Source organism: Aedes aegypti, chromosome 2, assembly GCF_002204515.2.
Source record: "Aedes aegypti strain LVP_AGWG chromosome 2, AaegL5.0 Primary Assembly, whole genome shotgun sequence".
Taxonomy (NCBI): domain Eukaryota; kingdom Metazoa; phylum Arthropoda; class Insecta; order Diptera; family Culicidae; genus Aedes; species Aedes aegypti.
Window position 1 is genome coordinate 144980598 of NC_035108.1, and position 15666 is coordinate 144996263.

The 15666-nt window shown below is 37.7% G+C and overlaps 1 protein-coding gene across 1 annotated transcript; it reads right to left on the minus strand.

The window, feature by feature from the left end:
* Positions 1–359: 359 nt before the first annotated feature.
* Positions 360–13020, minus strand: LOC5576041 (solute carrier family 12 member 8). Its single transcript, XM_021842615.1, has 5 exons — positions 12406–13020; positions 2914–4381; positions 2217–2513; positions 1368–1546; positions 360–1301 (listed from the first exon to the last, which is right to left on the minus strand). Exons 1-5 carry the CDS (start codon positions 12435–12437, stop codon positions 1142–1144), a joined length of 2136 nt encoding a protein of 711 aa, XP_021698307.1. The 5' UTR covers positions 12438–13020; the 3' UTR covers positions 360–1141.
* Positions 13021–15666: the final 2646 nt, after the last annotated feature.

The window sequence follows — 15666 nt, forward strand, 5'->3', positions numbered from 1 at the left end:
TCGAAATGTCCTAAATGTCATTTGATTAGATACATATTTGAATAAGGAAGATAACTGATACTACAATATGCTCTTTAAGCTTTTGTACGATGACTAGAATGACTGTTTTACTGATTTTGTATATTTTTTCAGAATCTATCCGGTAAAATTTTGCAATTAACTTTTCAAAAATATTAGATAACAATTCTAATGCCACATTGATTTCAAATGTTAACTCATTGCCTTTCAAATGAGCCGTAAAAAGTTTCAATTAGATATGTAACCACAGGTATATGGACAAAGAAAAAATTCTCAAACTTTTGCACGGTAGTGACATTATTTATGGACGATTTTTCTCAAATTAATAATCACTCAACATATTTACAAGAATTATTATTTATTGCTAGTTGTTTGCAAAAAATGGGAATGACTTTCGCCGCAATTAACAAAAAATGTTCTGAACCGAGATATTAAAAACGCAAAAAAAATATTTAAGAAGCCAAAACGATCGCGAAGTTCCAACAACATAACGGTCATTTTGCACATGTAAAATGCATGATAAATTGAGGCGTGTTATATGTATCGCTTAATCTAAGTGTTACATGACACGATAGAGTGTTGTCAGAACGGATATATGCTGCTAATCAGTTTAGGCTCGGTTAAAATTTATTTTTTACCTAAGTCAGCTGCGAATCTCAACGTAAGTTACTTTCATTTACACTGGTAGTGGACAGGTTATAAATAATAGTCATCTTGATAAATAGGCTAGTATAAACTAAAATTAATCAGCAGCAGTGCTAGCGGAGACATAGTTATTTACAATTTAAGGAATTTTATCAATAGACGAAATATGTTCATTTTCACACTTATTGCTCAAGTATTGCGCGTATCTAAACCAATTATAAACACTTTTTCTCTTCTTTTTGTTTTGATTATACAAAATACTATTTGACCGCGTTCCTCAGACTATATCAGTTCGCTTTGGTGGTCTTCCGGTGAAATGTTGGTTTGTATATAAATTTACAAATATTATCCTAATCAGCGATTCTAACTACCACAATTAGAAGTATTGTTCAGTGTTGTTTTGTTTGTGTGTGGTTGTTTCCAATCCTCAGAGGTTAAATAAGTTTTAGCTTGTTGCCTTAATTGGTCCTGGCTGGGCTCACACTTCGTCCACATAATGTCCCTGCACGACGGCTGACTGATGATATCTTCGTCGCGAAGCAAAGTCTTCGTTCTCTTCATTCAATTGTGCGGCAGACAACGGAACATTTGGACAGGAAGGTGTCACTACTACCTGCTCGTAATCGTGAACTCGTTTTCTGGAAATTTGTGGAAACATTTGTTTTAGTTGGATTGAAAACATTAAACGTATCGTTATTGAATACCCAAAGCATCTGAAAACGGCATTTTTGAGCCACACGAAGAAACGGAACTCATGTGCTAATCCAGGCTTGACGGCAGGATTTGCTGTACCGACGTAGAACCATAGTACGAATACAGTTCCCATGCAAATCAGGGCGAAGACCCAGTTTACTAGGAACATCACAAATACCTTAATACCGGCCTGAAAAGAGCAAAATAATTGAATTAATCTCCGTTGTAATCAACAGATGATATATTTAGAAAGCTTGAAAGCTCAACTTACAAATGGTATATAAAGAGATAATGATGTTATAAACGAACTTTTGTAACTAGTTAAGTCTGGTACTTAAACGACGTTTAGAAGTTGTTTAAAAGTTAGTTGAGATTTAAAAAACAGTCCAATTTTTTTTAACTAATACAAAATTTTGCGATACTCATTATTTTTTACGGATCCATTGCATAGCATAGACTGACTGTACATGTCGATGATTACTACTTCGTGATTGATCGGAACTGGTGAAAATTGCACTTCGACCCAAATGAATAAGGGAAGGGATTTTCCGCTTTACTATCGAAGCTTTACTATCGTACATTTTAGCAACTCTCATATGATTTATCAATAACGGCGCCGGCAATGACTCGTCCTTATAATCAGATAAGATTGGGAAAAATGCTAGTGTGTGATTATTGCTTCTAGACACCGAAGATACCTCTGCATCTCCACAATCACTACGGGTGAGATGTTGATAAGTGAGGGAGGAACACGATATGGGAGTCACCTTTGATCGGTGAGGTTCATGGATAAGGAGGAAAAATACTACTCTTACTTAAAACTATTTTTTCACACTATTTTGGTACACTCTCATACTTACGCCCATCAACGAAGCCCATCGATTGCAGAACCCGGAATACCAATTTTTCGTTTTCGAGTGAATCGGTGGCCTTATCGGAGCGATCGGCTCATCATCCGCCTCGGACAAGGAATTAGTTCCAGCTGTGCTGCCATTGCCGGTTCCATCACGGAATATCACTTCACTGTTCATCGATGTACTGTTGGACAGTCCTCCGTTCGGGTAGCCACTGCCGCTGGTTCCCCCGTTTGCCACCGAACGGGCGTTCCTGTTGGACGTTGCACTGGAAGGCACGTGGTGCGGTGAATTGGTTGGACTCTGCAAAGACACAAATAAGTTCGATAATTTTATTTTAGACAAATAATGTAAGGACGTTCCGATATATCGAATTATTTCTACAATTTTTGCTGTTCGCGACTTTCCAATTCCAATTTTGATTGACTAATTCTTTACGAAAAAAACATTTTTATAAAAAGTGCTTGAACAAACAACTGAACATTTGTCAAAACTCCATTATGTTGCAGTTGAATGTTATTATTAATATTGCAAAGGATAGAAGACATGATTATGATTAGGAAAAAATATATCTTATGTCAACGTATGGTTCTCGCGAGAAAATAATTTTTAATGCCAAACTGTTCCATATTTATGTGTGCTTGGTAGCTTGTGAAAATGATTCGATATATCAGAACGTCCCTTAAATAATTATGATTCTTACGGAAAGATTTTTGTGTCGCGTTCGCTCTGGGAACAGCTGATCGAGATCATTATTTTCTTGGTAGTCGCCTGTCGTTCCATAGTTTCTAGTTTCGTACAACGGGCTCTGTGCTTGTATCCGGAAGCGCTCTTCGCGGATGTTTTGGATGTCGAACGTTTGTGCCAAGGCAAAGTATGAATAATCGATGCACGCATAGGTGAGGAGGAATGGCATAGTTACAATTGGAGCCAACGTGTTGATGTCTCCAACTATGATGAAGGTAGTGGTTACTGTGGCCACTACAGCCATGGCATAAAGTGGCACCTTGTTTGGACCACGACCCATACCGAGTTTACCGATTCCGGGAATGACATTTTCATTTGCAATACTTTGCAATACACGTGGAGTGCCATACATCGCCCCCAGACAGGATGACATGCTTGATACGTAGATGCCAGCAAGTAGAAGGAATGGCACTGCCGATACTTTCACAGCAATCATGAAGTCAGTCAGCAAGGTGTATCTCTGGCAAGTTGCTCCCAGGAACAAAATGAACACCATATACAGGAATGTCGAAGTACTCAATGCAGCTAATGTACCGTTTGGAATGTCAGTCGAGGGGGCTCGAAGATCACCACTCATGTTAATTCCGGAGAGAATACCGGTGATCGTTGGGAAGAACACTCCGAAAACTGTAAACCACGTCGTGCCTTCGCTATATTTGGGCCAAAGATTCAATGCCATATTGCCTTGACCCCATCCATCGAATCCATGCTCAGGATCTTCACCGGTGAAACTACCCACCATGAAGTTCAATGCTGACACCAGTAGAATAATCAGCAAAGCAAACTGTAACTTTACGACCCACTTAACTCCGGCCACATTGATGACTCCCAGAAGCAATACCGCAGCTATTGCGAACAATCGGATGGCCCATTTGTTGCCTTCCAAACCAACCAATCCAGCCATAGATTCTCCGAAACCTAACACGTTCAGAGCGCATCCTACTGCCTGTCCAAAGCAGTACAACATCCCGAGCGATCCTCCAAATCTGGAACCCAACGTGTGGGCTATCAAGAAATAAACTCCTCCACTTTCCACTCGACAACGTTCGCAGATTCCTACGGCCGACAGGACCGATACCAGAGCAATTGCAACAGCGCAGAAAATTATCAGCACAGCATGCATGATACCCGCTTCCGCCACAATCCATCCAGAACGCAAGAATACAATAACTCCGAAGATGTTGATCAGACAGGACGTGAACACTCCGTCCCAGGTCCCAAATAGCACCGGTTGTGATATGAAAAAGTTGCTCCTCCACCAGGGCTTATCGCCTTGATCCTCCGCGAAGATCTCATCCCGTCCGGACGCATGGTGGCCACCTGCACCGTAGTCATATTCGTTACCCAAATCTACAAATCCCCCGACGTTCCCCCGGGTACGGGCCCTATCGGTGGGGGATGAATCATCGTTGCCTAATCCGTATCTGGAAGTACATGATTCCCATTAAAAAATTATTCCATAAGAGGCACATTGCCCGCCAGACCGTTGAAAAAAAAATGTCCATCAAACCTGAATATTCTTTTTCTTTCTGGCGTTACGTCCCAACTTGGACATAGCCTGCTTCTCAGATTAGTGTTCTTATGACCACTTCCACAGTTATTAACTGAGAGCTTTCTTTGCCGATTGACCATTTTTGCATGTGTATATCGGATTCTATAACATTCCCCAGAAAACCATTGCCCAGAATTCCGTTCCACAGAACGAATCATTCCCAGAATGTAAGATTCCCCAGAATGTAAGATTCCCCAGAATGCACCATTCCCCAGAAAGCTGAATATCCATTTTTTTCTTTTTTAATTTTTGTTTTGCGTGAGTCACTTACAGTATTGGATAAAACATTTGCAAGTTTTTCGATTTTTCATACAAAATGGTCAAATTTGGAGGCTCATATCTCAGTTATTTGTGGACTGATTTAGATGACATTTTCACAGCACGTCAGATATAGCTTAAATTTTAACATACATTTTTGAGAGATTTTTACAATCACGAGTTTAAAAGTAATAACGGTTTGACTAAAGCGAAATTTTTGAATAAAAATTATAAATGAATGATAAAATTCTACTATATTTTTTTCAAATTCAAATTGGTTTATTATAAAAGCGGTGGGAGAATTTAATTTTAGAGCAAAGTAACTAACCTAGAGAAGTTTCTTCTTGCTAATGTTATAGGGGGAAGTACTCTTACATATCAGTACGTTTTGACACCCATTAATAATTAAGTTTTCATTAAATTCCACGAAAGTGTTTATTTTACCCGGATACCTTTTTATCAGTCGTGTTTTGGACCCAATTGTCTATCTCGTTTTTCTGACATTTGATAAGATTTTTTCTTACCATGAATGGATGCAGCACGTCATACTAATTACGAACTTGGACACTAGCCGAGAGTAACTAAAACATATTTCCATTCTATGTAAAAGAAGCATTTGTCTAATGTGTTCATTATGCCTCTAATCCCCCTATTCATGATTATTTTGCATATTATAATAATACACCCTTCTTTCAGTAAATTCCCATAAAATATACAAGTTATATTTTTGCCTATATAGTGATGCACCCTTCTTTCAGTATCATCTCATTAATGATATATAGGCAAAATATATCGATGGAGAGCTCATATAACATAAGGTCATTTGGCATAAAATTATTCGGTATAAAGCCATTTGCCATCCATCCATACCTATGCTCCTTCTTTAAAAAAAATACCATTATGTCAAATGATCCTTGATCATTTAATCAATCATGCCAAATGCCTTCTTGCCATTTGGTATCCTTACGGAACATTTTCTCTATATCGTCAACAGGATAAGGCTGAAAGAAGGGTGTATCACTATTTTGTGCAAAATTAAACAAGTCATTTGTTGGTGGTAGTTGGTCCCTAGTGATTTATCCTACCTCCGTTCTGGTCACGATCTTCAGATTATCGTGATTCGTCAACATTCGTATTGATAAAGTGGAGGGACATGGTTGAAATGGAGTTTAAAAGAAACGAATGTCAGAACAGGTATCCACCGGCGACGCCAAACGGACCAACGTAATGTGGTGTAATTTGGGATTTGTGGATTGAATATTGATATTTTTTGCCAAGCATCAATATGGGTGACTTTCGAGGATAGCGAAACGTAAGAGGGGTTAGGACAAGGTTGTGGATTTACTGGGTAAATCCATCACATTGGGGTTATGACTCTGTGTCTTGTCAGGAATAGGGTCTGATTGGTATGGTAGTATGCAATAGAGTTCGGAATTGATAGACATACTTTGAGGAAAGAAGTTTTGAACGTAAGGCAGCAGCACCTTGGATCTTGGAGGGCGCAGGTCTGGAGAGTTGGGCAGCTGTTCATACTAGGTTACATTACGTAGAAAGTGGAATCTGTTTTGCCGTGCACAAATTATGGGAAGTATTTGAAAATGTTTTCTTGTTCAGATTGGGTAACGCAAGAGAGGATTTTTAGCTCTGCGTTATATTAGGAGGATATTATAGTGCATGGTCTACTGATGACTGTGTATTTTAAGGGTGATCGAATGAAAGCTTTGTTGAGTAAAGTTACCGTTGAATTTTTGCAGTTCGTAATTGTTTTGAAATGTTTGTCGGACAATAAGAAAATTTTCTCGGGTATTTGTTTGGATGCTAATGCATTATATTGATAAATCTAATTGTTCGTATCACACGCGAAGCATAGCATAACCCAATGTATAATGAAATTAGGTTCGAAGAAAGGATTAATATTTGATCACTTAAACTTTACGCTGCAAGATATTCTTAATCCGTTTTCTTTTCTTCTGATGTACAGGAATAACTGGTATATTTAGCTAAAACAATGAACAATCATACGCATAGAGCCTACGGGTCATGCAGTTAGGATTGAAATTAAAATAATATTGCGCATTTCTTTCACACCACAAGTTTATCGCAGAAGCTTTTACATGTGCGGAGGCGTTGATAGAGGTGCGCGATTGCGTTGAGTCGGGTCGGTGTTTTCAGCGGACTCATTTTTCGCAAATCGAAGAATGAGTGCTCTGAGGGCATCGACATGATTCGATGAGGTCCCACACTTTTATTTGCGCTTTTGCACTTGTAAATGTCTTACTAAATAGGAATACTTTGTGTTAGGGAAAGTGCAGGAGAATAAAATATAATTCATTAGAATTTTCTGATAGAGGCAGAGTTCACATGTTACTTAGGTATTTAAAAGCAAATGAGAACCACATTAAATAATAGATAAACACTAATGGTCATATTTTTATATTTTCATTTCATCGCGGTCCTCATTGCTCGAGCGGAGACGACAAAACTCGAGGTGGATAGAATCGACGCAACTACGACACGGAAAAGAAACAGATGAGAAACTATCGATACATTTATTCAACTATAAAAACCACGTTTTAACGTAATGACCAAACCATCTCTACTATCTTTTCATTTCCTCTTCGTTACATTTATAGTCCCTCTGGCACTGAATCGAATGACGCATTCCGCTTTTTATTAGCGATGTCTTTGCTGTACGTTGAGCATGGTGTCGGAGGTGATGTGCTGTGTAGAACATCGGATGTTCTACACGGCACGCTACTTCCGGCATTTTGTTTGGCGTGCTTGATAGGCAGTGCTAGTGATGATATGAAGGCCGCTATTCGGTTTAGTGCCAGAGGGACTATATCTATTTAATGTATCTGAAGCTTGTGGGACCGCTTTAATTCCGGCGCCTGTTTGTGGAAGATCCCGGTGTGCTAAACGGTATAGGACATGTTAACGGGGGAGGCTTGGTAGGTCCTCACCCAGCCCGTGTCTAGATGGGCGGATAATTGTCTGCCAGGGTGTGGATTGAGCAATTACAATTACAATTACAATTAAACAAGTCATTTGTTATTTAGACTAACCGTAAAGAAGGGCGTATCATTTTAATGTGCAGAATAGTACGTTTTTATTTTGCCGAATTTACGTAATAATTATATCGGAAACGTATAATATGAATCTACGAACGTCTGTATACCCTTCGGGGTAGCCCCAAAAGGTAAGCTATGATGCACCTTCTTAAAACCTTGATGAAAAGCTGAATACATCACTATATTTGATAAAAATTGGACATACATGTGAAAGTATACATCTGGAAACTACTACACCGAAAGAAGGGTGTAGCTCTATTTTGTGCAAAATAGTGATGAGTTGTATATTCTTTTCAATAATTCAATAAATATTGGATATTGTGTTTCCCCTAGACTGATCCATAAGTCTTCATAAGTGCCAATAAAAGTGAAACTACTGTGATAGTTCATTTGCAAATGAAATTTGAATTATGCGTAAAGTGTTCATAATTAGCAGCACCAATGCTAATCTTCTCATGTACTTGTAAACAACATTGTATGAAGTTTCATTTTCAAGTATTTTAATCTAGATTATTTCAAAACTTTAAAGTAGGTATATAATTTTCTGGGGAATGGTCCATTCTGGGGATTGGTTTTCTGGGAACTGGTTCATTCTGGGGATTGAAATTCTGGGGAATGGTACATTCTGGGGAATGAGATTCTGGAGAATGGGTTTCGGGGGAATAGTTTTCTGGAGAATGTTATAGAATCCTTTTTATCAATGAGAAAGGCATGTCCGTGTTACAATATTATTCTCGATGCCGAGCAAACTCAGCACTGGCTGGTTTGTTACCAAATTATTCAATTTGACTTCCACTTATCTCTCATATAAAGGATAACTATTCGAAAGCTCCTGCATTCGGTTAGTCAAATTGATGGACCTCTCGGTAGTTATAATTGGAACAGTTTTACTTACTCGACAGGAGCTTTGAACATTTTGAAGGATCACCTGTGAATAGTGGGCCGGTTAAAGCCTGAATTACTCTTATGAGTAAAAAGATATGTCTAGGCAAACATTTGAAAAGGGCTCAAGATCCTGCACTTTTTTTCGGAAACGTTGCTGTTGAGACCATTTTAGCCCGCCCACGCAAACTAACATCACTTTCAGGAAGATCAATGTTAGCTTTTCCTGATGAGCGAGAAACACCTAAGAGTCCATCTAGGGAAATTCCTATAGGGATTTTTGCAGAAATGTCAAGACTTTCTCCAGGTTACGACAATTTCTTAAAAGATTAGTTCATATATTTTTCCAGAAATTTTTCAGGTAGTCCTATCGATATTCTTCTAGTAATTATTCCTGAGAGATCGCTCCAGAATTTTTGTTCGAAGATACCACTTAAAATTCATCTAGGGATTCTACAAGAATTAACTTCATAATTCCTTTAGACATTCCTCAATAGTTCCCTTCAGGATTCCCTACATGAATTATTCTGAAAAAATACAAGTAGTCCTTCAGGGATTTTCTTTCAGCTTTCCTTTTCCTCTGGAAAAACTCCTGTTGGAAAGAATATCTATGTTATTTTCTGAAAGAATGCTGAAGGCATCTCTGGAGGAATCCCTAGACAATCTTGGAGGTATCCCAGGAAGAATCATTGTAGATATTTAGCTAGTGGAATCCCTGGAGAAAGCACTGTAGAATTTTTTCTGGAAAAATCCCTAACTTGGAGGAATCCATGATAAAATTGCTGAAGGAATCCATGAAGAGAGTTTTCAAAAGGAATTTATGTAAATAATTAAAAAGGAAGGAATGTTTGTCAAAATTTTCCTAATGTAATCCCTGGAGACCATCTTCTTCTTTGCATTACGTCTTCACTGAGACAGAGCATGCTTCTCAGCTTAGTGTTCAATAAACACTTCCACAGTTATTAACTGAGAGCTTTCTTTGCCAATATTACCATTTTCGCATTTGTATCTCGTGTGGCAGGTACGATTCTATGCCTAGGGAAGTCAAGGAAATTTCCATTACGAAAAGGTCCTGGACCGACCGGGAATCGAACCCAGACACCTTCAGCATGGCTTTGCTTTGTAGCCGCGGACTCTATCCTATCGGCTAAGGTCCCTTAGAATACAAGGCATTCTTAGGATAATTTCTGATACAATTTATGCAGGAATTCATGGCAGAATTTGAAGAACTCTTGGAGGAATCTCCGGAGGGTTTTTTTGGAGACCCATAACGATTCCCTGGAGATATTCCTGGAAAATCCCTAAAGAATTATCTGGATAAAGCTTTGGAATAAATCATGTAGCGATTTTACTGATGATAACTCTGGAAGAATTCCTGGAGGATTCATTTTAGGAATCCCTTGATGAATTCGTGAGTTGCAGGAGGAAATCTTAATGGAATCCCAAGAGGATTAGAACACCTGGTAGTTAAATCCCTGGAGCGATCCATGGAGGAATCCCGAAAGAAATCTACGGAGTAATTCCTGGACGAATCGCAAGAGGGCTACTTGGAAATATCTTTGAATGCGGAGGATTTCTTTGAAGAAAATATGAAGAAATCACAATAGAAATATCTTGGATAATTCTTGAAAGAATAGTCTTAGTAAAACTTCTGAAGGAATTCCTAGAGAAAGCATTGAAGATATCTCTTCAACAATCCCAAAGTCATGGGACCATTAATGCATAACGTGTAACTTTTTCTCAATGCATTAGGAAGGTTAAAGCAAATTTTGGGCAATCGTTTATGTTTTTACTGGAACATGAGCGGGTGCTGATGCAATGACTGTAAACTTTATATTCTGAGAAGTGTTATCGTTTTCAAGCAACCTAGCTGATTTATGTGTTGTTTTTTTTAAGAATCTGTCTAAAAAAATATTAGGACTAAAATCGATTTTTAGAGAAAATATTAGTTCTGAAAATTGACGTAGTGTAGAAGCACCGGTTTTCTCCATACGCCAGTTGTAGTTATAGTGGACTATAGAGCTTAGTGACATTTGAACACACGTAGACTAGCATACGCTCGTCATACACAGTTTGTTTTTGTTTTCCTCAAAGAAACTTGCACACGCTTTCCAGACTCATCAAAATGCATATGGAAATTTTACTCAATTTGAAAACTTTATACCCGGATTTTGGGTGTTTTTCGAGCCAGAGTGCATATTGTTTTCCTCTAAGGTTCACAGCTACATCTACACTAGGGCACCCATACCATTGGGCGTGATAACCACTATACTCCGTTTCACATAGCCAATCAGCATGAAACTTTTTGTGTTCAGTAGATCACAATCATATAATAGATATACAGCTAGTGGAAAATAAGTCAAAAGTTCTTTAGATTCTAATTTTTCCGATGCTATTTTTATACAGATGTTTCATCAAATAGATGAGTTCCATTATTACAGCAAATAATACAAATAATTTGCTATTCGGAATGCTTGGAGTAGGTTTTTCAGAAATTGTTGGTCCAGTCTGTCTGAACACCGACCATATGTTCTTGCACAATATAATGATACAGCATTCTTTCAGTCATTGAGTCAGAGATGAACCAAACTGTAGCTGAAAATCTCTTCAATAACGATAAAACAAATAAAAAATTATTCAGTCAAATCTCTCTCGAGATTTGTACAGATGATATGTTTAATTTTGCACAATATAGTGATGTTCTTTTATTGGTATCTTATTGATGTTTGAGACAATTTTTTTAAGGAAAGCTCATGTGGCATAAAGTGGTTTAGCATAAGACCATTTGGCATGATTATATTAAACATTAGGTGACTAGCATAGTGATGTATCAAACATGAGCTGAACAAGAATCTTGAACAAATCAGAGGCGGGTTCAGAATCCTTTATGTTCCTATATCGAATGTTATTCGAATAGCAAACAGCTTCTGCAGAAAAAAAGTATCTGAGATTATTGTCGGCTTTATCAAGTCGGAAAAGATTTCATTACTAGAAAAAAAAATCGTATATATGCGATGCTTATTATTCTTCTTGGCATTACGTCCTCACTGGGACAGAGCCTGCTTCTCAGCTTAGTGTTCTTACGAGCAGTTCCACAGTTATTAACTGAGAGCTTTCTTTACCAAATTTGCCATTTTTCGCATTCGCATATCGTGTGGCAAGTACGATAATACTCTATGCCCAGGGAAGTCAAGGAAATTTCCATTACGAAAGGATCCTAGACCGACCGGGAATTGAACCCAGACACCTTCGGCATGGCTTTGCTATGTAGCCACACACTCTAACCACTCGGCTAAGGAATGCCCTGACCTTATATTAATATTTGCGGTGCATCAATATTCTGTATCCCAACTGTTTATCAATAATAATTCAAGAATTTTTAGTTTTCTGGATAATGGTGCACTCGGGGGATTGTTATTCTGGATATTAGAATTCCGGGAAATTATTATTATTTATTATAAAGGTTTAAACCTGTTTTAACTAGTGCCACTCGCCTCTGATTCCGGGGAAATAGTTTGATGGGGAATGTTTTCTAGAGATTAGTCTAAGAATTCTAAGGGTTTTTATTTAATTGAACAGAGGTGTAGAATGACCTCAGAAATCGATTCCTGTACTCCGATTTTAATGGACTTTTTTTATTAAGAGCCTAGCGGGGACACCGTGAGAGGAGTATTTTCACACGAACCGAGACCAATCTACGTTGTTCCTTTCCGGCATATTGATACTTAAAACTTTTAATCTTCCACTTCCACGTCACAATAACACTTTTCACTCTTTTCGCCAAATCAATAGCTTAGAAAGACCGTCCGCTTGGCGCATCAAAAACGTAAACAGAATCCCCACAATCCTCGAGGATTAGCTATTTCTTGGCTATTCTTCCACCCTACCGCCCCACGCGCGTATCTATCAACCAATAAGCCTTTGATGCATCGTCAGTATCATCGATCTTCGTTCAGCTGCAATTTCGAAACGGAATGTGATGTCATGTTCTTTCTGCTATCCTTTGACTGAGAAACTTTCTTCCGCTAAGAGAAACACTTTTCTTCTGGGTGCTACTTTTCGCTTTCTAATCCAATCGCGACGATAACTTAAAGGGCGATTAGAGCGCTAGAAGGGCCCTGCTAGATTTAAACTGCGCTTGTTCTTAGTTCAGCATAAAAGCAAAGAAATTCCCCGAAAACGACACCCGCGACAACGGACTTCAATTTTTACGTTTTTGATGAATGAAAAGTGAGAATGCGATCAATGATTGGAACATCATCAGTCATCACTCGGTTCGGAGACAACACAACAGGGGGAATCCCGAGCAAAACATTTGATTGCGGGTTTGACGTTTATCGGAAGTCTGATGCGGTGTAATTTGATCTACACCGCGTGTGAAGTGCACGGAACCGAAAACCGGCCTAAAACTTTATATCTCGATTACTTTTTCAAATCGACGTAAGTAACTTTTATACGGTTTTGAGAAAATTAATTAGGAAAAATCACAATCAATCTTCCAAAACTGTTTTAAAATGAATCACCTTTTTAACATTTTTTTGCCGTGTACTTCGCTCAAATTTTGCATACACTCAGCTCACGTTCAAAAACTAGGTAGTTTCTATTATTTCCCTCAAAAATAATTATAAGAAAATGATAAGCCGTTTCATTCAGTTACTTTCGACGTTTTTCTACCAGTGTAAAATCGGCTCAAGTAGTGTTTTGTTTTGATTCGTGGTTAAGTCACTTTGTCTCTCCATACAGCGGGGCGGCGAAAGTAGTGGTTAGGTTGCGAAAGTTGAAAATCTTACTTTCGTCGTTTTGTAAATCCGGAAATTAAACATTCTAAAAGTGAAAAGTTGAGTTGGTACAGAGCGGTACGTGTAGAATTCCGCCTGCTTAACACGTAGGATCGATAAAGTAAGTTTGTTTACTTTTTTGACTTGAGTCTGTATGAATAAGTTTTCGAGATATAATATTTAATTTACGCACATTATCTTTGATATTCTGATGTTAATTTTGGCAATTCTTATAATGCTTAAGATTTTTCTTTGATTTTCAATACCGTTGAGATTTCAGAGGAAATTTTTCATTCTAGTATAAACTTTTTGAATGTTGGTAAATATCCTTTACAAGAGAGATTCGCGGACACTGAAATTTCTGTCAAAGTGTGAGCCAATCGAGCAATGGAATCTGTCAAAGCGTGCCCGGATAAAAACGTATTAATGTACAATATAACGTATTGGATGCAATACAGCGTATTGTAATTGAATGTCGAAACAACATTATTCTAGTTTGAATATACAATTGGGTCCTAAAGCCCTGTCCCAATTTTAGTGCCAAACGCTTCAGTTTAGGCCAAAAACACATGTTTACTCAATTTTCTAATGTTTTCCGTTGGTTTAAGCCCAAAACATTTTTTATTAGATTTTGTCACATCCTTTGGCTTAAACTCAAATTTTGGGTGTATTTTGTTTTCCGTGTCCCTTACGAAATGTCAGATAGGAACAACCCTAGTGGTCGAACTAAAACCCCTGTGGTGTTTTTGTTGACTAAGCGAACGTCAAACATGATCAAAAGTGTCAAGGTACATTTATGGACCAAATTTTTAAATTAAAGTTTAAACATGATATAGCCATTATTTGAGCGGGAAAAATTGCTAAAGTAATTACAGTAACATGCTTTTTCGTGTTATTAAATAAAAACAAAATTTCATTACAAATTTTAGGACCCAATTCAAAAACAATATAATATATTGTAACAGAACACTGTATTGTTTTTAATTGGTTTTATACCTTACAATTTTGGTCAAATTCCTATTTTCACGTAAAACAACTGTTGCTTTTTTCTTTGTAGCTTTGCTGAAAGAAGTAAGCAAAACAAGTTCAGAAAGCCAGAAATGTTGGGTGAAAAATATTCAAAATGTAAAAATAAGTAGTTTTTTAGTAGTTTTTTTTTCGTTTTCACTATAACAATGTTGGAGACTAACATAGTAGTCAACGACCAAGTCGAAGAATCGTAGTAGTCAACTACCAAGCCAGTGTTGTTTGGGTAACCACTCGAACTTGCCTTAGCAACCATTAGCAACCTGACCATTTTAAAGGCGAACAATATTGCTACTCCGTCATTCTGTACTTACTAAAGAAACTATAGGCAAAGAAGCGAAATGTTCCAATTGGAATTCCAAGTTTACTGTCAATGTCATTCCAATCGAGCAGGAGACTTGTCAAACACTTTTTCACACAAGCTGAAAACGACTCACACAAAAATGTTACCGCCCACAAAAATTTTGCTTCTTCTGAAGTAGCATATTTTCTGAATACTTGAGTGTCGGTTGCAATTTTCATGCTTTGCATAAAGAATGCTCTACTCATTACATTGGTTTTCCACACATTCAGTCAATTTTTCATTCGTTACCCAAACCTGTGAAAACTCAACACATAAAACCTGTGACTCACTTTTGGCGTGGAATTCAACATTGGCAGTGCTGCGTAATAGATTTGGCATAGTTGCTAGCTGATTTATTTTGAATATGATCAGATTTCGTCTGTTTATAATTTAGACTCTTTAGTACTTACCATTCGAACAATAAACATCTAGTTTAAAAGTACAACAAACAACACAAACAGTGTTAGACACATAGCACAACTAAACAACAAAGATGAATGCCGTTTTTCCGAGTCGAGCCAGAGGAGGATACATTAGCCCTTACGGTAGAACAATGTTTACTTACGGTTCTACTGTTACTGAACTTTATTCAATATTGCCACCTTAATTCCTATTGTTTTGGTATAATATAAATGTTATTCATGGAATAAACGATAAATATATCTTTAACGGGTAACAATATAATGTACGTTCGTGTTATGTTTGCGACTATTTTGACTACGGTAAATTTCTATGCGGGTTCGTGCCTCTGAAGAGGGAGACAGCAAGAATAGGACTGACCATTAATTCTACGAAAACG

Bases quoted from the DNA above. Each gene is read 5' to 3' on its own strand.
- LOC5576041 (XM_021842615.1), bottom strand. From the start codon at position 12,437: ATGCCGGAAAGGAACAACGTAGATTGGTCTCG. The intron at 4,382-12,405 runs GTTCGTGTGAAA...ATGTACTTCCAG, and splicing joins AACAACGTAGATTGGTCTCG to ATACGGATTAGGCAACGATG. The intron at 2,514-2,913 runs GTAAGAATCATA...GTGTCTTTGCAG, and splicing joins CGCGACACAAAAATCTTTCC to AGTCCAACCAATTCACCGCA.